Here is a 23,183-nt window from a genome sequence, read left to right as displayed (position 1 = left end):
CTATGTCAGTTAATACATACGCATCGGAACAGAAACTAAATTTAAAATTTTTATCGACTTCATTTTGAAAGTGGCCACCGTTGGCTCATCAATGTGCCACTGGTGCCAATGGGTAGTTATTGACGGAAGAAGAGCTTTACTGGTAGGGGGGCCATAGGCAGGTTATAGGTGTGGTAAAGGTGGTGCACGCCACCCTTAATTCACTGTACAAATCATATCTGCTCCACCTAAGGCGTCCGCCTATAGCCATCATTAAAACATAGGTGCTCCACTCTTGATTTTTATTTGGGTATCGCCAGTCTTGCAGCGTCGGGGCACCGCATAATGATGCTCGTGCCGGCTTCCAGTGCCGCGCGGGTGATGGTCTCCCCGTGGGCATCCCTCATGTGGTTCTTTCTAATATAATATATAAATAAATATATTAGTGTTAAAAATTAATAATATATCTATAATATATATATATATATATATATAACCCAACTTATACCTATGCCATTCAGACGTTCGTACTATACTTAATAATTAGACCATCACTTTTCCCTATTAATAAACCAGTCCCATTATTGCAGGTTCAAAGAAATGATTTAGCATGCCGATCTCTTTCTAAAGTTTCTCAATAAGAGATGCGTACGGCAGACTAAATTTTGCACAATGATATGTCGAATAATTTCAGTGAAAATTTTTCTCCTCCTGAATTTCTTTACTTCTAGCTTTGGTCTGTTTAATGTATCTCTATCTACAATTTTCAACGAAAACAAACCTCTTGTGGGGTTTGCGTTGACTACTTTTGAAAAAATATTGAATCCGAAGGCTGCTCCGACAAGCCTGAACACTGCGGGCTTCACGTCAAAACTGACTAAACTCCTGGCCAGGGTGAAGCATATTCCGCCTCAAGTTTACTTCACTACAGTAAGTTCTGCTTTCTCCGCATGATGTTTTATTATTGTTTAAATGTAATCGCCTGTGTTATGAATTAAGTTTTAAAATGGCTATCTATGTATCATTTATTGACGATTAGTTTCTGATTTAATAAATAGTTGTATATTGTTTTTTAAAAAGTGTCTCTTCTTTAAAATTTACCAATTACATATGAGCCATATATACTAAATATTTCGGAATACATTTGTATTTTTACGTGCACTTTAGTTTAACCCATCTAAACATCTTTTACTGAGATAATTTATCCTGCGAGTTCCATAAAGGAGTTAATGCAAGTGCATTCATCAAATCGAAATCGGATCCTACTGGCCGATCCTACTGGTATCGAAGTACATGGTGATTCACGGAAACTTCCTGTTTTGTATTTCACGCCATGATTTCAAATGGAAGTGAGTTACAGATACTCCGCAAAGAACTGCAATTTTATCCCTACATATTGCCTGTGGCACAAGAACTCAGCGAAAACGATGTTATTGCTCGCCGAAATGAATGTGAAGCGCTTCTTGATAACTTGCCTCACGACGCAGTTGTTTTCTTTAGTGATGAGGCTCACTTCCACATATCCGGCCGCGTAAACAAGCAAAATATGCGTTATTGGAGTGATAACAATTCGCGTGAACTCTATCAGCGGCTATTTCAGTGTGAGCGCGTAAATGTGGGGTGCGCGGTGTCAAAAGCCGGCATAATAATTGGCCCTTATTCCTTTGAGGAAAACGAACGCTCAGTAACGGTGACTGCAGTTCGGTACACGCAAATGATTGACGGTTTTTTTTTTGCCGAAACTGGCTGAAATGAAAAACAGAGATGTCTGGTTCCAACAGGCCAACAGGATGGAGCTAGGGCCCACACAGCGCGATGTTCAGTTAATATTTTGAGACAACATATCGCAGAGCACCTCAACTACTTGAGAGGTGACCCTATTTGGCCGGCCCTATCCCCCGATTTGTCTCCGTGTGATTTTTTTTATGGAGTTATCTTAAATAAACTGTTAACAATGACTGTCTAAGGACCCTACCTCAATTGAAGAACAACATACGCCAAGCCATCGCCAACATACCCGTCAATATGCTTCAGCGAGTTGAACAGATCTTCAAAAATAGACTAACTGAATGCTTTGACAATGGGGGCCGGCCGTCATTTGTCCGATGTCATCTTTAAAACTAAGTAATACAAAAATTTAGGTACTGCATTTTTCAACGAGATTTATATTATAATGATATCTTTTATTTAGTTATTTTTTATTTGAGCTTTCAAATCAGGAAGTTTCTGTTAATCACCCTGTACATCGTTCATCACAATTTCTTAAGGAACTTTCGAACAGTTCATGTCAACCTCTTCTGTCATTAGGTTTGTTACTTGGAAAAAAAATTCTTACCACAGACGACAAACTTTTGCAGAGCGGCAATCTTCATAAAAAAAACACTAAACAGCTTTCCGAACTAATTTTCATGCAGTATTTAAAATGAATACTCAGTCCACCAACTTCTGAGAGGTTCTTTATTTCAGGTAACCATCTCTAATTACAAACCCGTGGTTTGTAATTAAAGTTATATATTATTAGAGTATTATTTCAACTATATTAGTATAGTTGAAATAGCTGCTGCTGGTACATACTTCATAAAAGGAAAGTAACAAACTGAACCGTAAGCGCTTCCTTGCGCGGCGCTCCGCTTCGAACCGCTGTCCCGTCTGATACTGCTCCGTTGACACTGGCCAAATGACATCTGCCAACATGAAAGTCTCTAATTAATTGAAGTAAATGTACTACTGATATCAGTAACTTTGTTTTACGTAACAACCGCTCACGCGCAACACACTCGAGTGCTGTGGCAACTCGTGATTTTCTGCATTGGCTTGCTCTTTTTCGTCAAATTTATGTCCAAATCATTCTAAGTTATCAATAGGCAAGGGAGCAAGGCCTTCAGGCTGGAAATAGAAGTTCGTAGCTGCGCGATAGTTTTTGATTAATGGTGTAAATCGAGTTTATTTGCAATTAAGTGGCATATAGTCCCTTCATCTAAGGCAGGGGTCACCAAACTTTTTTCACAGTTGGCCGGATAACTGAAGGAATGACGAGCGCGGGCCGCGTAATCATTCTGTTCAATACTTGCAAGCCAGAACGAAAGTTTTTGGGGAAAAAACGAAAAAACGAAAAAAACTAATTTGGAATTCCTCGTTAATCAATAAACAACAAAAACAACCAACATTTTATTTACTAAAAAGTTTTCAAAGAAAGCGACGTAAGCAAAAAGATAGTTACATCAGGCCAAGTGTGCACATATCCGAATCTCACAAACTAAACAGCGAAAAAGGTTAGTGAGCTTTGCGAAACTGACGTTTCGCTTTCAAGATATAGAATAGAATAGAAGTGTCGGCACTGAAGAAATAGGCCTATGGCCTGTTGCCGATTCCTGAATTTTTCGTGAATTGATTCACAAGGGATCCGGCCTGTGGAACCCGATCATTAGAATAGAATAGAAGTGTCGGCACTGAAGAAATAGGCCTATGGCCTGTTGCCGATTCCTGAATTTTTCGTGAATTGATTCACAAGGGATCCGGCATGTGGAACCCGATCTTTCCGTAACTGACGTTCATATCATCAATGTTTGGTTTGGAATTGCTGCATCCAATCAAGAGAATTGCTTTCAAATGTTCATCAGTCAATCTTGTTCGACGTGTTGACTTCACATACTTCATTTTTGAAAATATTTGCTCATAGGCACAAGTTGTTCCGAACACTGATGCCATAACAGCAGCAAATTTCTTCAATTTTGGAAACTCATGATCAGGTATAAAGCAGCAGTAAAATTTGACAAGTTTTCCTTCTCTGTGCTTATCTTTCAACAAGTCATTTGCTTGCAAATCAATGAGCTCTAACTGTAGTTCAACTGGTAAATCGTAAAGGTTACCATCAAACGGATTTTGGAACAGAAGAATGTCACTCCCAGTTCTGTCGAGATCTGAAAATCTGTCAAAAAATGCTTCTTCAAGTCACAAATAATCTTCTTTGGAAAATCGAGGTTGCCATCTTCAGCGATTGAAGCGCAAAACTACGAAACAGTGAAAATGATTGAAGTTTTGGGCTTCCAAGAAGAAGTACAATACAAGAATACTTAGATACAATAATTGAAACTAGTAAATTTAAGGCACATAGCGATCAGGAGGTCTCCGCACGCGCGAAGATTTCCTAGTATTATAAGCATAAAATGTAAATTGTATCACAACATCTCGTGTTCCAACCGTTTTATCAAGCAAATTAAAGTACCGTCGACGGGCCTGGTGAACTGACGTCGCGGGCCGGATTCGGCCCGCGGGCCGTAGTTGGTGACCCCTGATCTAAGGGTACGCACACAGTTAAAGCAGGTTTGCCCGCGCGGGCAACCTGCTCCAACCTGCCACAAGAATGAACGTAGGATAATAATGTAAGTGTTCACAGTGAAAACCTGTACGAATAGGCTTCTGTATTCTATGATTTCAGGCACCAGCCTGAGCAGGTAACCAGCACGCTGGCAACCTGCTTTCACTGTGGGCGTACCCTAAGGTTGTACAAGAATAAGAAGCCAACGCCCATGAAATCTCTAGCAAATTCTTGGAGTGTCCTGAGGTGAAAGCGATCACGTCCTCTTGAAATGCTAAATTTTGATTGACATATGTTGCTTGAGTGCCGTTTATTCTAATGTATTATAACTTGTCCACTAAGAAAACAAGCGCTATTTTATGATAAATACTATTCAATACTCAATGAATACTCTTCAAGTCTTCTATAAATAGGCGGCTAAAAACCTTATTAAAAACTAAGGAATTGGTAGTTGATAGACATGGCTGCAATGGGGCCCTGATGAACAATGACAATTTTGTTGTATTATCTCATAGTTCTTCGATAGTTTTCTTTTTCGAAATTTAATCGGTAAATTGAATTCCGTACGAAAATTTTCACAGCACCAGCACATTCTTCAACATGGCTACCCAGCGGAGGAACACTTCGTGGTCACGCCAGACGGTTACATTCTGACCGTGAACCGCATCGCCGGACCACGTCACTCGCGGGGCAGAAGTCGCTCCCCCGACGTGGTGCTCTTGATGACTTCAGTCATCAGTTCTTCGTCAGACTTCATTTTGGACGCTCCAGACTCACTAGGTCTGTAATTATTTTCAATTACCTTTCCGCTCTATCCAGCGTTGAGATTCATTCAAAATAGTTTATGAAATTTAAAAAGTTCAAATACAATTTTTTTAGCTGACAAAAATATTAAGCTAAGCAAAGTTTTCTCTTTCTTGAATTATTATTTCACTAAATCCTTTGAATAATTCGTATGTATTAAGAAAATCGATACGATGGGTTAGGGCTGTCATAACAAAGGGACTGTCATAACACAGGTACTGATAACATAGGTATTGATAACATAGGTACTGAAAATATAGGTACTGATATCATATATACTGATAACATAGGTACTGATGTCATAGATACTGATATCATAGGTACTGCTAACATAGGTACTGATAACATAGGTGCTGATATCAGAGGTACTGATGGCATAGGTACTGATAACATAGGTGCTGATATCATAGATACTGATATCATAGGTACTGCTAACATATAGGTACTGATAACATAGGTGCTGATATCAGAGGTACTGATGGCATAGGTACTGATGACATAGGTACTGATGGCATAGGTGCTGATATCATAGGTACTGATATCATAGGTACTGATGGCATAGGTACTGATATCATAGGTACTGATGGCATAGGTACTGATATCATAGGTGCTGATATCATAGGAACTGATATCATAGGTACTGATGGAATAGGTGCTGATATCATAGGTACTGATATCATAGGTACTGATGGAATAGGTACTGATATCATAGGTACTGATATCATAGGTACTGATGGAATAGGTACTGATATCATAGGTACTGATATCATAGGTACTGATGGAATAGGTACTGATATCATAGATACTGATATCATAGGTACTGATGGAATAGGTACTGATATCATAGGTGCTGATATCATAGGTACTGATGGAATAGGTACTGATATCATAGGTGCTGATATCATAAGTACTGTCAGCGGCTGTCAAGGGCCTACGACTCTACGTCGACTCGAACAAATACGTGGAACAAATTCAAGGACTTGCATAAGTAAACATGATGCATATTATGAAAAAATATAACTCAGTACTAACTGGAGTGAGTGACAGAGAGCGCATTTTCTCGTCGACGAAAACTTGAGGTCACGGACAGACGGACGGACAGACAGACAGACAGACGGACACGGCGAGCACAATAGTGCATTTTTTCCATAAATGAGAAAATGCGCTAAAAACGTACAAAATTGTCTCAGTCTCAGATAAATTACAACTAAAATACCTCTACACGAATGAAAATATTGAGGAGTGCTGTACATTATAAAATATTATTTCACGAAATTGAAATTAATGGCATGAGGTCATCATTTGCTGCGTTTTGCTTTTTAAGCAATTCTCCCTGACTGTAACGTTCAGACCTTACATTTCCTTTTATAAAATATACACTCTAAACTTCAGTGTTTATTTTGTAATAGTAAATGTAAGGAGACATTGCTTATTTAGCTCAAAACTGGTAATTAGTCTGACAACGAGTAGTGTTCTTGGTAATTAAAACGGATTCTAGCTTGCTTTCAAATTTCTCTAACTCAGCGTAGGTCATTCAAATTTTGATAAAGCTGTTTGTTTTTTCTAGGAGGTCTTAAGCTGAGTTTCTTGTTATTAAAGGTAACTTTATTTCCACTTATGAGAATTGCATTTCCGTTCATTATTCTTTGAGCTACATTTTAAAAAATATAACTCAGTACTCACTGCAGTGAGTGGCAGAGAGCACGCTTTTCTAGTCGACGAAAACGTGAAGTCACGGACGGACGGATGGACGGACGGACGGACAGACTTCAGTCATCAGTTCAGTATGTCCGTCAGTACGGACAGACGGACATGGCGAGCACAATAGCGCCTTTTTTCCAATAATGAGAAAATGCTCTAAAAATATTGTTTATTTAACCACTTAGGATACGTGCTGGCGGATGCAGGTTACGATGTTTGGCTTGGAAGCAACCGAGGCACACGAGAAGGCCGCAACCACACGCGCCTCAACCCAGACAAGGACAAACGTTTTTGGAACTTCAGGTAGCAGCTCTACGTGCGATTATTTATAGAAGCTAGGATTTTTCTTTCAAAAATCGATCTTTGGGATAGCGGCTAAATAAAATTCTTGTTTTCTTTTGCTTGTAATCAATCATCGATTTTAAGAAATAGGCGCACACAAAATGGTTATCCAATTTGCACTATTGAATGTCAAATTTATTCGTGCATCGCAACAAAACTGTTTTCCTGCTAAACACAAGAAAATATTTCAGGCGGTTGCATTTTGAGTTTCTGGTATTTTGTGAAGGAGACTGAATAAAAAACTTTTTCCACACTATCTTTTAAAACGTTTTGTGCACAATCTTTTAAAACTTTTTGTTCACTACCTTTTAAAACTTTTTGAAAACTTTATTTTAAAATTTTTTGTACACTATCTTTTCAATCTTTTTGCCCACCATCTGTTAAAACTTTTTGTACACTATCTTTTAAAATTTTTTGCACACCATCTTTTAAATCTTTTTTACACCATTTTATAAAACTTTTTGTTATAGACCGGTGCCTTTATTTTGTAGCAGCCGTTTAGCGTCAAAGCTTTCCAGGGAGACTAGTAAAGTTCTTTTGTGATCGGGATACGGCAATTATCGTTCGAAGAGAGACTTGTAATGAAAAACTACTTACGATAGAAAAGTACACTATTGAAACATGTGTGCATCATAACGTGAAAAATTAATAGCACCGAAAAAATTAAAAAATTCTCTCGTAAAAATTTCACATTGAAGATCATTCCGAATTCCAGCGTTTTTAGTACATGTTAATCCGTGCAGCTCTCGAAGGTGGTACGGTATTCGTGCTTGGTTACTTTCCTCCTTTCGACTGAACTTGATTGATCTTCTTTATTCTACCGAATTTTATTGCTCCTTTTTATTCAACCGATCTTGGTTGATCTTCTTAACTTTATTTTCTTTCGTTTATATTCTATACTCAATCGATGCTGACCGCATGCAGTTTTTCTAGCTTCTATATTCGACCTAACATCGATGCTCATATCTCAACAGAACTTGTTGCTCATGTTCACTCCATCTAACTTAGCTGCAATTTAAACGTAAAAATATTAAGTACACAATGTTCTTTTGCCTCTAGATTTCTGATGCTAAAATTATTTGAAAAACAGTCTGGACGAAATCGCGCGCTACGACTACCCGGCCCTTGCCTCGTACATCACACGCCATGCGGGGGTCGAGCGTTTCTTCTTCGTCGGGTTTTCTGCCGCCAACCGATGCCTCTTCATGTCGGCCTCTCTACCGAACAGCTTCATGAATAAGGTTTTGAAGTTTTTAAATAAACCGATTTTCTAATACTCCATACATACGATCAGTGATAAGAAAGGAAGAATCTGTAAGTTTATGTCGATGATCGATATTTGGTTTAATTTTTTTCTCCACCGCTCAGTATGTGCATTTCGTACAGCACCTTAGCTAAAATTATTGAGATATTTCTTTTAGTCAAAGAAAGACTCATCCGTCTTACATCAGAGATGATAATAGTTAGTTAGCAAACACAAAACGTTTCCATGATAAACGTACGCAACTATATGTCGATGCACTTGATTTGTCTGTTCAGAAAGAAGCCTTGTGATTTTTCCATTACGCAGCCTCGCGATCTCAAGTATGAGTAGGAAGAGATAAGAGATAATTTGATGCAGCTTTACGGAGTACACTTAGTGAATAATTCAACGCAAAATTGCTGTCTGCTACCTTCTGCATTTAAATGAAAACCCAAACATTTCTATATATGGCTATAAAAATTGCAATATTGCTTGATTTGGTGGACGTGTAATTTGCACATAATATTTTCCAACGAATACCTGGTTCCGAAAGTGGGCAATAATGTATGTTTCTCAACAGATTCGCATGGTTGTGAGCTTGGCACCGATGATCGGAACTGAGAACCCTTCTTTATTCATGAAATTTTTTTCCAAGTTCATTGATGATGACATTGTGAGTTTTTCGTAAGTTCCCCATCTATTCGTTAATTTCCCCCCCAGTTTATTATGAGTTATTTTTGTCCAAAATTTACGCTCGTCTTCTTTCGTTACTTCTCACATACTTGAACGGCATCTTTGTTATTTTAAATATATTCCTCCTAACTCACTATTGAGTATCGCTAACAGGTGCAAGGAGTTCTGGAGCAGTTCAATGGAGGACAATTTTATCACGGCAACGACTTCATGAAATCCCTGCTTTACATCGCATGCAGCGACCGCAGCAAACTACGCCCGATCTGCCTTTATTTTACAAAATTTACTGGTGGAGTGCACAAGGGATATCTAGGAAAGGTTATTAAAATTTCTTGCCACATTTATGTTTTACAAGATGGCTCTCATCTCCAATGCTGGATCGTTAGTATTACAGTAATTGGTATTTTGTTAAACATTGCCCTTTCGTTAACTGCAATAATTGATAATCCAAAATGCAATTAATTATTGTACTTTTTGATACTCAAAAATGCAATTAATTATTGTACTCTTGTCTACTTACCGTCCGCAGGATAGGCTCGCATTTGGCCTCAACAGCGCCCTGTCGGGAGCCTCAAACAAAGCAATCGAACATATCACACAGATAAACCTTACTCGTGAGTCTCCGTATGTCCCCATTGATGACTCGTTCTTACGGCATGATGGCCTTACAGTTTTTGGACATCATGGCTTTCCCTATGTTCGTGAACTTGTAGAAAAAAATTGCGCTTGTAAGATCAAATTTTTCCGTGTTTACGTTGTTTTTTAGACTACCATATTGCAAGTAGTGTATTTTCACGAATTCTTCGCTCATTTCAAAAAAAAATTATTTCCTATAATAAATGTGACATATGTTACAGAATGCCTAAATAACTTTTGTATAGAACACAACTCAAATTTGCATTTTTTTGGACCAGCTGACTTACGGATGTACAGCTACGGAGCCGGCAACATGGCTGTGTACGGCACCGAAACGTCCCCAGTCTACAACCTCTCGCTCGTCTCAGCTCCTATTGCTCTCGTCGTCAGCCCCAAAGACCAAGTCACACACATCAGAGTGAGTGCAAGCAAGAGAACACAATAATGTAGCATGACTAAAGAATTGTAATAACTAGATTCTTACGTCTACTGACCCTTGTAAAGATAAAGGGAAATAATGTATAACTGCACACGTTGAACAAACATATATAATGAGAGGTACTCTACCATGCCCTGCTCTAAAAATTTCAAACTTATCAACGGGACGAGAAAAATTCTAAAGTGCTCTCTCATGAATATTTCATGTATGTATAAGGTATTAATGATACACTTTCTATTATTAATTATTTATTGTTAAATCAACCATTGAAAATATAGGTTGTCGTGGCGCACACGCTGCCGCAGTTTACACGTACGTGGCTACCACTACACAAAAGCCGTTTGTGATCGTATAGTTTTGGTAGTACGCACTACACGTTGAGGATAAAAACAAGACACTGATTCACAACGGTAAACTGGTGCTTTACGCGCAGGCATGTACATGAGACATCTTTCATGTACAGTCCCAAGACCAAGGTGACCATGAGACGAAGCGCCATGGCATGATTGCATTGAGATGACACTCTCACAGTCACTTTATTTTTCGCCTCCCTAAAAGCTTTTTAGCGAGAAGTTGAGTATAAAAGTTAACTATTTTTTCATTGTACCTTGATTATTATTTTACGACACTTATATTTTAACCATGCATAAGTACCCACACTTTGGTTGCACAGGACCTGGCGTATTTGAGGAAGTCATTGCCGAATGTTGTGGCTACCCACGTCGTCCAGCAGCGCGACTACGGCCATCTCGACTTGATTTATGCCGATAACGCAAGAAAGTCCGTCTACGATAACGTCTTGCAGTTAATGAGACAATATTAGATCAAATTTTACTAATATTAAGTAACTTGAGCTAAAATTCTGAGGAATTTTAGTGGTGATAAATTGATGGTCACTGTCAATTGTGGCGATTGATCATCGCTGATTTTTGCCGCAACGATATTTATACTGAAACAATTAGTCAATGAAAAATATGAGATGACAAAAATTTTTCATTACATCTCAATTTATCACAGAAATAATGCGTGCTGAGACTATTTGCGGCAATCAAGTGGAGATGTCTAACTCATATCAAGTCTCTTTCTACCTCTAACGAAGTACACTTGACCTATATGCTGATTTTCGCTTCGTTATACGAAATGATAAGTTTTAGAGCGCTGGAGAGCTTTTCCTCCAGCTATAATTTATACAATTCCGAACGTATGTCAAGGACGCCGGCATCACACCAGAGCGGCGCGGCATTCGCTGCTAGACATCAAGCACCGTCGGTCCAGTGCAGGTGCCTTCCATTTGTAGCATTTCGTCTCAAAAGATCTCTCTAGGATACCAGCAATTTAATCTTACCGTCTTTAGCAACTTTCATGTGTTTTTCAAACGTTATAAGCACTTCGAATTTTTACATTTTTACGTGAACACTTGACGGTAATTGAACTCCAGTTCAAGTCGAGTTCCATCGTTGATGTTTGTTTATATCCAATTAACACTTGATACTTCTTTTGATAAAGAGAATTACGACCTGACGATCGTCAACGCCAGGTCGCAAACGTTATTATTATGTTTTCTTAATGACGTAATTATTTTGTTTTGAAGAATGTTTGAAGAGTGGTAGAAATAGTTGATTGCAGTATGGACAAGAAGTGCTACAGATGTAATCACTAGTGTGTACAAAGATAATCAAATTTTGAACGTTGTGTCCAGCGAGAGTTTCACTGCCATCCTTGCTTAAAGCATGTTATTTAAAATAATAATTATCCTAATCCACGATAAATTATCGAGAAAAGAGTCAGGAATTATAGAACCATGTGATTTATTATCTTAGAAAGTCTTCATTAAATTTCCAAGCCTGAAACAGTAAAAAAAGATAAAAATTAAATCCATTTTACTCAATTGTTCACACCCAGAAGGGTCTTGTTTAAGCTTATATATATATTGGAAACGTTATAAAATTTATTTCTGAAAATTTTCAGGAAGAGCTCATATGTATACTAATAATTTATCTGCCTTAGGTACAATTACATTTTATTTGCTTGGTAAGGCGCATAACAATGAACATTATACTTGGTCTGCAAAAAATTTTAAACAGCAGCACGATGGAGAAAAGTAAAGTTATTAAAAAATGTTGTTTTACCCTTCGAAACAACCACTCGCGTCACAGCTCCAAAAATATTTATTTAATAATTGATAGTTCTAATTTTTAAAGGGGAAACGCAATAAAGTGAACTTCTACATTAAGTGATAAATCTTATAGTTAATCACAGTCGTCACTGATGATATTCAAGTCGATGTCTACTATTGAACTGAAAAATCATCCCAAATCGAAGCCTGCTGTGGCCTGAGTCCAAACACCCAACCCAAGGCACATATAGTCAAGGTTTCCTAATGGAAACCTCCCTGTTTACCTTGACATCGATAAGGCACATGCAGAACTGGATTTAAAGGTCAAATTTTCATCGAAGTTTCTGAACATAACTCATATATCGTGCATAAATGTGCTGTATGTATCTCTGAATTCACAGAAGCAAGCCGAAAAATCTTATCCTATAATTGAACGGCACTTGTACACACTGACTGATATTTCAATCAAACACGTAAAAATATCGAATTTGTTAAAATAGATTTTTCCGGTTATGCATCTTATCAAGTTTTTTGGTGCAATGAAAGTATTTCCTTGCAGAAGCAAGATCATATAGCCGGTGTGCACTCAGTTATTACTTGAAATCATCCTATTCATTTAATAAATACTGAATACCGGTGAATACGAATCCATGTCTACTAAATATCAACATGTTGACAATAATTCGTGCATGTTTAACCACGTGACAATGAACATTCCCATGTGCGTACTGTTATTAAACACAAAGAATGTTTTTAGTAACTTTCCTATTTATCGTAATACCAATTCCAATCACGAGTTTGGTTTATTTAAGAATTAAATTTTACTCGCTAGTGGATATTGATTATAATAAAGTAAACAATTTGATGGCAAAGCGTTTTAGGTGAAAGTTTTCAGCAATTTAAGGATTGGAATCCAAATTTATGACATGAGTAAAACTTGAGCTCACAATGTTTTTGTTAAATAACGGCATCTTGCATGAGTTTACCGCCAGCATTTGTACTGGCGATCAATATTTCTTTGGCGGAGACCAGCCAAATGTTTTTCGTTCCGTCATATGCGCTCAATATTATATGTAAAGTTTGTAAAAATTTCGCTTCATCTGAAAATATTTTTTTGTGTTTTGCATGAATTGTTTTTATTTCCAATAATGAGATTGAAAATACATTGCAAAAAGCTATGCTGTCATGCGTAAGAAATGCTTCCAGTTTTAAATTTAACCCTCTGACTATTGAAGTTAACTTTGAGTCATCAGGCTATGCCTATGAACTCTCAAAATGCTATAGTGACGCATTGTATTGACGACGAACAATTAATCCGTAGACAAAAGGTTGATACAAACGTCGATTTCAAGTTGAATACTAACAATATTCGTTTAAAAATTACTTTTTAAAGACAACACTTCTTAAGAATCCAGTGTCTCCAATAATAAAGCTGTACAATGAATTTCTGATTTCATTTTCGAATAATAAAAAAATTAATTTTCCATTTTTTTTAATTTATAAAAAAATTTGTTCAAAATTATTCATTCTGTCAATTGATTCGTGCATTGCTTCCAACTTCACATTTGTGTGCAAAATTTCAGATCAATTGGACAGTTAAAAGTGTGTCAAATATCAGTTATAACATTTGTAGCTGACAAAATTATTTTTTCAATTTTTTATTATTGAAAATATATAGATATATATATATTTTAAAAATCATTTATTTTGTCATTTGATTCTTGCATTGTCTCCAACTTTACGCAAGTGTGCACACTTTCAGATCGATAGGATAAGTAGAAGTGTGTTAAATTTCGATTATAAGATTTGTAGCAGACAGACAGACTGACAGACAGACAGACAAACAAGAAGTGAAGTTAAAGAGAAGTGTTGTAATAATAATAATGAAAAGTACCCGACAAGGCCCAAAGATAGTAATAAACCAGGATAAATGTTTGATATCCCGCGTGTGTAATTACGAAATTTATTTACAGTGAACTTTGCGCTTCGGATGTAAAACTTTCAAGATGAATTTTAGAGCTATTACTGTGATACTTTTCCTTCTCGTGACTACTTTTACTTCAAGCTTTGGTCTCTTCACAAATGTATCTCTATCTACAATTTTCAACGAAAACAAACCTCTTGTGGGGTTTGCGTTGACTACCCTTGGTAAAATATTGAATCCGACCGCGGCTTCGACAACCCAGAGGCCAGCGGGCTTCACGTCAAAGTTGACGAAACTCCTGGCCAGCGTCCTGAATATCCCGCCTGAGGTCTACTTTAGCACAGTAAGTTCTGCCATTACTTCATATGGTTCCATCAGTTTTGATAATTATTTGCCTGTGAAGTCTCAAGAATGATCTTCTATATATCATATTTATTCACGATTAAATTTCGGTTTTTAAAACACTTTAAAAATGTTTTTGACTGGTATGTTTTTTCAGTGCCTATTTTCATGGTCATTCAAAATTAATCGATAGTTTTGTAATCCAATCCCAAGGGATGTTCATTCGCTGTATGACTAGTATCAATTTAACATTCATAAATGTTATATAGGTACATATGGGTATAAAGTTGCGAGGCGAGATTGAGAAAGGATTTCAAACAATTGAGGCTTCCTGTATACTTTAAGAATCGTTAAATTAATTAAAATTTAAATTAAAAGAAACAGATTTTTAAAATGTATACCGAAGTTTTCGACTCTAGGAGTTCCACAAATCTGCCAAAGCGAGTTTAAGAGCTAAATCAAAATTAAGTTCCTATGGAGCTGATGCAGTGAAAGCAATAAGTGGCAATATAGTCGTAGTTATTTTTCTCGTTTCTACAGTAATATAGGATTCAGTCGGTCTGAGAAATGAAGATCAGGGCTAAGGGTACGCTGAATAATTAGGCAATTATCAATAACTGTGCCACTAAACATGCAACATTTGTTGCTAATCCCTTAGGAGCTCAAATTAGGCAATTTAGAAAAATTTGGACCGCACAAACTCTCCTTTCTAGAGGGTACCTAGGTTGAATTCATATTCTGCACCCACATCAATCGAAATGCACAAAAATAATATAATCAAGCTTGTCAATTGGAGTTAGTATGTTCCATACTGTACGAGCAACTCACGGGAGCACAGCTGGTAGTGAAACACAATAAGTAGCACGGCACGTATACTGACAACGCGGATAGAGCTAGACCTGGATAACTTAGTCTGATGCCGATAAAACAGATACTAAACGCGACGTATTGCTATAGTATACATCGGCTTCCGAAGGCACGTTAAGGTTCGGACGAGAGTTGTGCACATCAACTCTACACACATACCATATATTTAGTGTTAACGATGAACAAATTTTTCATTATCCACGTTTTGATGTACTATCACACTCCTATATTGGAAGTTTTTTTTCAATCGGTCCTCAAGCACGGTTAAGGGGAGCGTGTGGGTCCCAAAAAACTTATTTATTTACGGACAGATCATCTTGAAACTTAGTAAACTTGTGTAAAACAGAAATCTGAGACTTTTGTTCGTGTAAATTTTTCGAAAAATAAAAGAAAACGTGAAATTCTCAGAAAACCTCCAAAAAGGGGGTACTGTAGAAATCTATCTCCTCCAAGGATTTTCAAGCTACAACATCTAAACGCATATCATTTGATGCGTAAATTAAGACCATATCTAAAAATCTGTGTATAGGCATTTTTTTATATTCTCATTTTTGTGGGTGTGGGGCATTTTTCGTAAAACTTTTGATTTTACCCCCCACCACCCTCCCCCTTTTGCAAAATAAAATCCAAACTATAACGAAATTGGAAAAACTCCTTCACAGTTTTCAAGATCTTTTTTATTTGCAAATCGAACGGTATATGTCTCATTGCTGCAGCTTCAAAACTCTAGGAGGAGATACATAGGTTTGCAATGAGAGCGGGTGGAGGTGACAGCCGAAAAACCCCTGTGACGGCGCGCGCGCGCTATATAAAGGCATTTCTCGTAGCCAAGGTACTCAAGTTACGTGTTAGTTCACTCTGTAGCATCAGCGATGCAGACAACGACGGCATGAACATCTTTCTACATGCCAGCTGGAGTATAACTGAAACCCGAGGCTGAGTCGCTTAGAGAGCACACTAATATGTGCCTGGCTTGAATTTCCTTAGGCAGGAATTTGTTGAAGGGTTCTCGCAGAGTAACTCTTTCGCGATCTGTCGTGAACGCATAAATCAACGTACAGAAATGGTTTTGTTACCGTTAGACGCGGCAGAATGTAAGCCTTAAGATGAGTTTAAAAACCGGGAAAGCCGATATTTCCGATTTTGGACCCAGACGCTCCCCTTAAGTTAAGATGATTTCAATAAAAATAAGGATAATTTTTGAGAAAACGTTATCTCATAAGGCCAAGCCTAACTAAAACTTTTGTTTTCATAAGGGATAGGTTAATGCTTCAAATTAAACGACAAACTTCACAGCACCAGCACATTCTTCAACAAGGCTACCCAGCGGAGGAGCACTTCGTGGTCTCTCCAGACGGGTACATTCTGACCGTGAACCGCATCCCCGGGCCACGTCACTCGCGGGGAAGAAGTCGTTCTGCCGACGTGGTGCTCATGATGACGACAACCATCAGTTCATCGTCCGACTACATCGTCAGCTCACCCAAGTACTCACTTGGTACGATATAACTTGCAATCGCCGTATAAATTTGCTGCGCTGTCAACCTTTTTAATTTCTAATCATTTTATTCTAGAGAATGATCGCATACTTTTTATTGATGGTTGGATACATATGGTTTGCTCAATCGAAATTTGCTACAATTCGCGACTTTATTCTAGAGGCCGATTGATTACTTATGTACTTGCTTCGAAAACGATTGAAATATTAGGTACCGATTGAGAGTTTTTCAGAAAGTGTTCAATGTTACGAGTTGATTTCAAGTAATATTGTATGCAATTCTTGGCTTCGCAGCATACCTCCTGGCGGACGCAGGCTACGATGTCTGGCTTGGTAACGTCCGAGGCACAAGAGAAGGACGGAACCACACGCGCCTCAACCCAGACAAGGACAGGCGCTTCTGGAACTTCAGGTACACTCTCTATACGTGCTAGAATTTAGCGAAGGTTGAAGCTTTCACGTAGAATGCATTCAAAAATAATTATGAAAGATACTAATCTATCAGAGGGAAAATGTATTTCCGCATAATAGTGGTAAAACGATTATTTCGGCAAGAAATAGAACACCTTGTGAAATGATATTTCTGTTTAAAATGTTTCGCAGTGGGTATTTTTTTTTGCTGTGAAGATGATTGCATCTATTCAGACGATTTTTTCATTCATCAACTTGTTTCAAAGTTTCGGCAATTGCCAGTGGCTGATAGTTATAATAATAACATAACATAACATAACATAGTGATGTCGGCTCTGAAAGTGTAGGCCTGATGTGGCCTGTCGCCGATTCTTTTCCATTTCGTGCCTTGTTCATAGAATCTAAACTCGTGTCATTTGACAGGATCTTTTCATGACTGGCGATAGTTTGAAGAAGCTACTAGACTTCCATCGGGTTCGATAAGGAGCTAGGCATTATGTCTTCTCATACTGTAATCTTGCTGTTCATTGTTCTTCCCGAGGTGAAGTACTTTACACTTGTCAGCATTAAACCGCAGCTGCCACGTATCAGCCCAGTTAACTAAGCTGTCAAGATCATCTTGCAATTGCGCTTTATTTGACGCATTCTTCACTGTATTATAGACTTTTGTGTCGTCGGCATACATGGAGCACATTTACAATACACAATATTAAATATACACAATATTAAATAGTGTATCACTATTTTGATAATTTGATTACGTAATGTTGACCTGTTACCGATTCTTAACCACACGTCACTCCTTACGATTTTTTTACAACTAATCGCAGTTTTCGGACCTCCAACTCCACGCTCCAATTTTGGTTTTCCTAACCACTTTGCTACTCCGGCTTCCCTGAATAGATTGAGAAACATAATTCACAGGATGGGTAAAATTTGATCATCTATTGACAAAAAATTATATTTCACAAGGACCTAAATCTTGAAATGCATAGGGAGTAAAATTTCTCGAACGGCACAGTGTAGACGACGTCGCACGCTACGACTACCCGGCCCTTGCTTCGTACATCACACGCCATGCGGGGGTCGAGCGTATCTTCTTCGTCGGGTTTTCTGCCGCCAACAGATGCCTCTTCATGTCGGCGTCGGCGCCCAACAGCTTCATTGACAAGGTCTATTTGAACTTCAAATGAAATTTGAGAATACATAAAAGTGAGTTTTTTTGGGGAAAATTGTGCAATCGTAGATTCATTGAAAACAAGTCTTGTACACAAATGGAAAGTAAAACATAACAGTTGTGGAGAATGCGTCGACTTGATTTGATAAAATTTTGCACTCTTCAAATTCTCCTACCGAAGTATAATAATCCATTCAAGTAAACCAGACTACAAGGCATGCTTCTGTTCAACAGATTCGTTTATCGGTGAGCCTCTCACCAGCGCTAGGCACTGAGCAATCTTCTCCATTTATGAACGTCTTCACTAAGATCTTTAGCGAGATCAGGGTAAGTCATGTATTGGCTTTATAACTACATTTATAGGGTAAAAGTAACTTAGAATATTTTTCAACTGAAATGAGTTCCGTTTTAAAATTTTAACTTTCATAAATTGAAATGAGTTCAGTGGACAAATTATATTGATGCAATCAACACGTACGAATGAACAAATAAGTTTTCACCTTTCCTTAGACGTTAGGATCTTTCCATGTATTAAGTGGAATGCCAGTTTCACCTAATAATTCCCTTTAATCTGAGAATGAGTATCTTTGATACGTTCAGGGAGTCGTAGAGAAGTTCAATGGCGGGCAATTTTACCACGGCAACGACTTCATGAAGTCCCTGATTTACATCGCATGCAGCGACCGCAGCAAACTTCGCCCACTCTGCCTTCGTCTCACATCCACTCTCATGGGTGGGGTGCATTCAGGATACGATGGAAAGGTCAATTAAACTTTTGTCGTTTTTTTGTGTATAGATGATTTATATTGTCGATTTCGATGGTTCGCATTATTCGGATCAATAGTAAATATTGAATATTTCGTACAACGCATTCCGGGTTCGGTAAAACCTTCGATTTTGCAAAAGGATAAAATATAAAAATAACAGACCGTCGAAGTAATTCTATTTAACTTTAACAGGATAAACTTGCTTTCGCCTTGAACAGCCTTATGTCGGGCACCTCAAACAAAGCTGCGCTACATCAAGCTCAGATCAACACGTCTCGTGAGTTATTATCTTGAGAGCTGACAAGTTCTTGAAACGGTTTTTTATATTCCGATTGCGTTATGAGATTTATGTGTTGAATTTAGCCGAGTGGGAGAAAACTTTGATTTCGGAACCGCAATAAATTTATTTTTAAAATCAACGTTTTACTCAATGAATACTAGCAGGTAGAAAAAGGGAGCACATCATCGCAGTTTGCAAAAACAGCTTAAATCACAGGTTACCGATCATTTACCCACAATCTTACCTCGAACATTAGCCATCAAAATTTGGCTGAGAACTGTCTCCCAATCGAAACCTTACCGAGCGCTCACAATATTTTTTAATCACCGTCAGTAAAGTGTGCAAACTATTCGTTATAATAACACGGGACTTGACGTAGACTCCTAGAGCGAGTAGAACTTAAGAAGATACTTTTTTGGAATGTATAACAGATTTAAACGTTTGAAATACTAAAATACTTAATACATAATCAGTTAATATACTGAACGTTATGATCCTCAGAAACCGAGTAATTCTATATCATACAAGGATGCAAATAATTTATACGGCTAGACAATGTCACAAGCCTACCATCAGGAATCTTTAGATGGCTGAAAGAAAATGAGCCATTTAAAGATGAAAAAGGCTATATTCTAGAAGTTGACTTTAGTTATCCAAAAGACTCACATGACAATCATAATGACATACGTCTAGCTCCTGCAAAATATTAAAATAGGGGATGTTCATAAGTTAGTACCTCCCTCATCTTGATATGAGTGAAAAATATGTAATACATTATTGGATTTAAAGCTGCATGTGGAATTTGGATTGAAATTAGAAAAAATTCATAGAATATTAGAATTTGATGAAAGTTCATGTATGAAGCCATCAGAACACAAAAATGCGGCAACTAGCGAAATAAGATTTTGATAAAGACTCCTTCAAGTTAATGAATAATTCTGCATTCAGGAAAACAATTGAGGACATTGGATATAGAGTTGAAGTTAATCCGATTAAGGCTAAGCAAGAATTAAGGAGATTAGTTAATAAAGCTAATTTTTAAGGATTCAAAATATTCTCGGAAAACCTAATAGCTTATGACATACAAAAAATAAAAACTAAAGTTTGATAAACCAATGTATGTTGGGATGAGCATTCTAGATATAAGCAAGACATTGATGTATAACTTTTATTACAACTTCATAAGAGATAAATATTGTAATAGAGCAATGCTATTGTTCACCGATACCGATTCACTCTGCTATTACTTTCAAACCGACGACTTCTATGAAGATATTAGAAATAATCAAGACTTGTTTTAAGCATAGAATTACCTAAAGATCATTTCCTATATTAAAATCAGAACAAAAAGTAATCGGTAAAATGAAGGATGAAACAGGCGGACAACCCATAGAAGATTCATAGGTCTCCGAGCTAAGTTGTAGTGTTAGCAAACAAAATATTCTGTAGCTAAAAAAGTTTAATAAGAGTAATGTCATTGAAAAGAAAATAACCATGAGCGAATATAAGAGAGTTTTTAATAATGAAATTGTATATAAAACAATGTATAATATAAAAAATGATAATCATGAATTGTATACGGAGATGAAAATATGATTGCACTGAATGGCGACGATGATAAAGGCATGTATTAGCAGGTGTTATTAACACGCTGGCTTTGAACCACAATTTGATATAGAATATTGTTACACTGGTGCTTGAGGTACTTCATTATCTTAGTTTCTTATTCGGTTTATAATCGCTGAATGTTACAGTCGTTGGACTGAAGAGGTGGAGTTGAAGGGTCTCATTAGCTAAGCATTTCATTGGCTTTATAATTGCTGGTTGTCGACGGGGGCGGTGGGTGCTGGAACTGCGAAGGAGGAAATTCCGAAACTAAAAGTAAAGCGTGATGATACCTGATTAACATCCTATGACTACATCTATGATAAACAATCAAGTCAAATGAATTGCCTGAATTATTTCGAATAAGTTAGCATTTCCATTAAGAAAGATTTGTAATGAAACAGATAATATTGAGACTATAGCATAATCATCAAACTTTTCTATCAATACCTGATTTGAAAACCTTCAAACGAATTAAATTGTATACCGGTCGTGGAATTCTTTTTATACCGGAAGCGAATTTTTTTAATATCTTGTAAAGATTTTTCAGGATTTAAAATTGCAGTTTTCATTAAATATAAATATTCGTCATCTCAAGTATCTTCTTACCATGGATCCACTCAGCTGCTAAATCGTGAGATGATGTTTGAATCACTGATTTATTCCCTCAAAAATGTTTCAATTTTGCCTCGCTTCATTAAATTGTTAAACCGTCTTACGTATTGATTAAGACTTTTTTCGGGGATGACTATTTTATAGTAAACGTTCGTATTTTACGCAATTTGATATGATTTCTCATCTAACGCATTATCTATCGTTGCTATAACTTACATCAGATCGCACCATGCATTTAACCGCTTATTTTCTTTTATTCTATTTCTGAGTAAATTTATACAAAAATGTCCTGTAACTAATGTTTGTTCAAAGGGGGAGCCGATGCGACCGTTCTGCATAAGGGTTTGACACTTAATGTTTCGGCAAGAAAGATGGGCTGCGCTCTATAAAACTGAAATTATTGTTAACGCCCATTCCCAGGAACTGAGCGCGTTTTGGCAAGGTTTCCGGAAACGTAGTGATGAGCGTAATTACGCAGAGTGTAGATCAGGCTTCGGCACAGCTGGCAAATGAAATCTGACCAAACTTTGATAGCTAAGATTCACCGTAAGATTGTGCTTAAATAATCGGTAATCTTTGATTTAGTGTGTTTTTACAAACTGAGATGATGGGCTCCATTTTCTACCTACTAATACCTATGTCTCTTTTATTTATGAATAATTTATCTTGTAAACTTTTTGTTATCAGCTGTTTTACGGATGTTCGATTACCGGGCTGGCAACATGGCCGCTTACGGCTCGGAGAAGCCGCCAGCTTACAACCTCTCGCTGGTCTCCGCTCCTGTAGCCTTGTTCGTGAGTCCCGACGACCGACTCTTGCCCATCGAAGTAAGTGCAAACATGTGAACAAGTTGATCATTATAACTTAAAGTAGGCATTTTATTCGTTCTGCTAGTGGATGCGATGAGTAGCTATATAAATAGTATTTTACTATCTCTGTTTTATAGTAGCGTGCACAATAGGAATGGAACAAAATGGTAGAATGAATTCATATAATATTAATATTTTGACTAAAATTGATAACTCGACGGTATATAGAAAACTGAATGTATTTACCACCATCAATTCAAATTGCATCAACGACTGCTCGGATAGCAGTGTTTGTCAATTACTTTATTTTCACAAGCATTCTGTGCATTAAAGCGTTGAAATGCTTTCTATCGTTGTGTAAATCATTCATACTTATTCCAGGGCCTGGAAAGTCTCAAGAAAAATCTCCCGAACGTGGTGGTTACTCACTTAATTAGGCAGCCTGACTTTGGACGCATGGATGTGATATATTCGGACACTGCCAAAGAGCTTGTCTACGATCACGTCTTGCCACTAATGAAATTATTTTAAAAGAAAGAGATAATGGCTTGGAGAAATTAGTAGACGATTTATGCGGACAATATTTACGAAAATTGCGTAACGTCCAGGGTTGGTGA

At 37.3% G+C, this 23,183-nt stretch overlaps 2 protein-coding genes across 2 annotated transcripts; both read left to right on the top strand.

The window, feature by feature from the left end:
- Nucleotides 1–574: 574 nt before the first annotated feature.
- Nucleotides 575–12,645, top strand: LOC108668301 (lipase member N). The gene is made up of 9 exons (XM_018155487.2): nucleotides 575–909; nucleotides 4,879–5,077; nucleotides 6,988–7,105; nucleotides 8,235–8,385; nucleotides 8,968–9,060; nucleotides 9,234–9,398; nucleotides 9,610–9,694; nucleotides 9,995–10,134; nucleotides 10,829–12,645. Exons 1-9 carry the CDS (start codon nucleotides 652–654, stop codon nucleotides 10,976–10,978), a joined length of 1,359 nt encoding a protein of 452 aa, XP_018010976.1. The 5' UTR covers nucleotides 575–651; the 3' UTR covers nucleotides 10,979–12,645.
- A 1,536-nt stretch (nucleotides 12,646–14,181) lies between these two features.
- Nucleotides 14,182–23,183, top strand: LOC108668299 (lipase 3-like). Its single transcript, XM_018155486.2, has 9 exons — nucleotides 14,182–14,538; nucleotides 16,701–16,902; nucleotides 17,197–17,314; nucleotides 18,335–18,485; nucleotides 18,725–18,817; nucleotides 19,091–19,252; nucleotides 19,450–19,534; nucleotides 22,445–22,584; nucleotides 22,948–23,183. The coding sequence occupies exons 1-9, from the start codon at nucleotides 14,278–14,280 to the stop codon at nucleotides 23,095–23,097; spliced, it is 1,362 nt and encodes a 453-aa protein (XP_018010975.1). The 5' UTR covers nucleotides 14,182–14,277; the 3' UTR covers nucleotides 23,098–23,183.

Source organism: Hyalella azteca, unplaced genomic scaffold (genome assembly GCF_000764305.2).
Source record: "Hyalella azteca isolate HAZT.00-mixed unplaced genomic scaffold, Hazt_2.0.2 contig14641, whole genome shotgun sequence".
Classification (NCBI taxonomy): Eukaryota; Metazoa; Arthropoda; class Malacostraca; order Amphipoda; family Hyalellidae; genus Hyalella; species Hyalella azteca.
Note: the sequence above shows the minus strand (reverse complement) of the source record. Positions and strands in the feature narration are given on the sequence as shown.

What these genes read in the sequence shown, in the direction of transcription:
- LOC108668301 (XM_018155487.2), top strand. Translation starts at nt 652, where the DNA reads ATGATATGTCGAATAATTTCAGTGAAAATTTTTCTCCTCCTGAATTTC. An exon ending in GGACGCTCCAGACTCACTAG is followed by an intron (nt 5,078 to 6,987) that starts GTCTGTAATTAT and finishes TTAACCACTTAG; the next exon opens with GATACGTGCTGGCGGATGCA. An exon ending in AGTTCATTGATGATGACATT is followed by an intron (nt 9,061 to 9,233) that starts GTGAGTTTTTCG and finishes TATCGCTAACAG; the next exon opens with GTGCAAGGAGTTCTGGAGCA.
- LOC108668299 (XM_018155486.2), top strand. Translation starts at nt 14,278, where the DNA reads ATGAATTTTAGAGCTATTACTGTGATACTTTTCCTTCTCGTGACTACT. An exon ending in CTCACCCAAGTACTCACTTG is followed by an intron (nt 16,903 to 17,196) that starts GTACGATATAAC and finishes TTGGCTTCGCAG; the next exon opens with CATACCTCCTGGCGGACGCA. An exon ending in AGGCGCTTCTGGAACTTCAG is followed by an intron (nt 17,315 to 18,334) that starts GTACACTCTCTA and finishes CGAACGGCACAG; the next exon opens with TGTAGACGACGTCGCACGCT.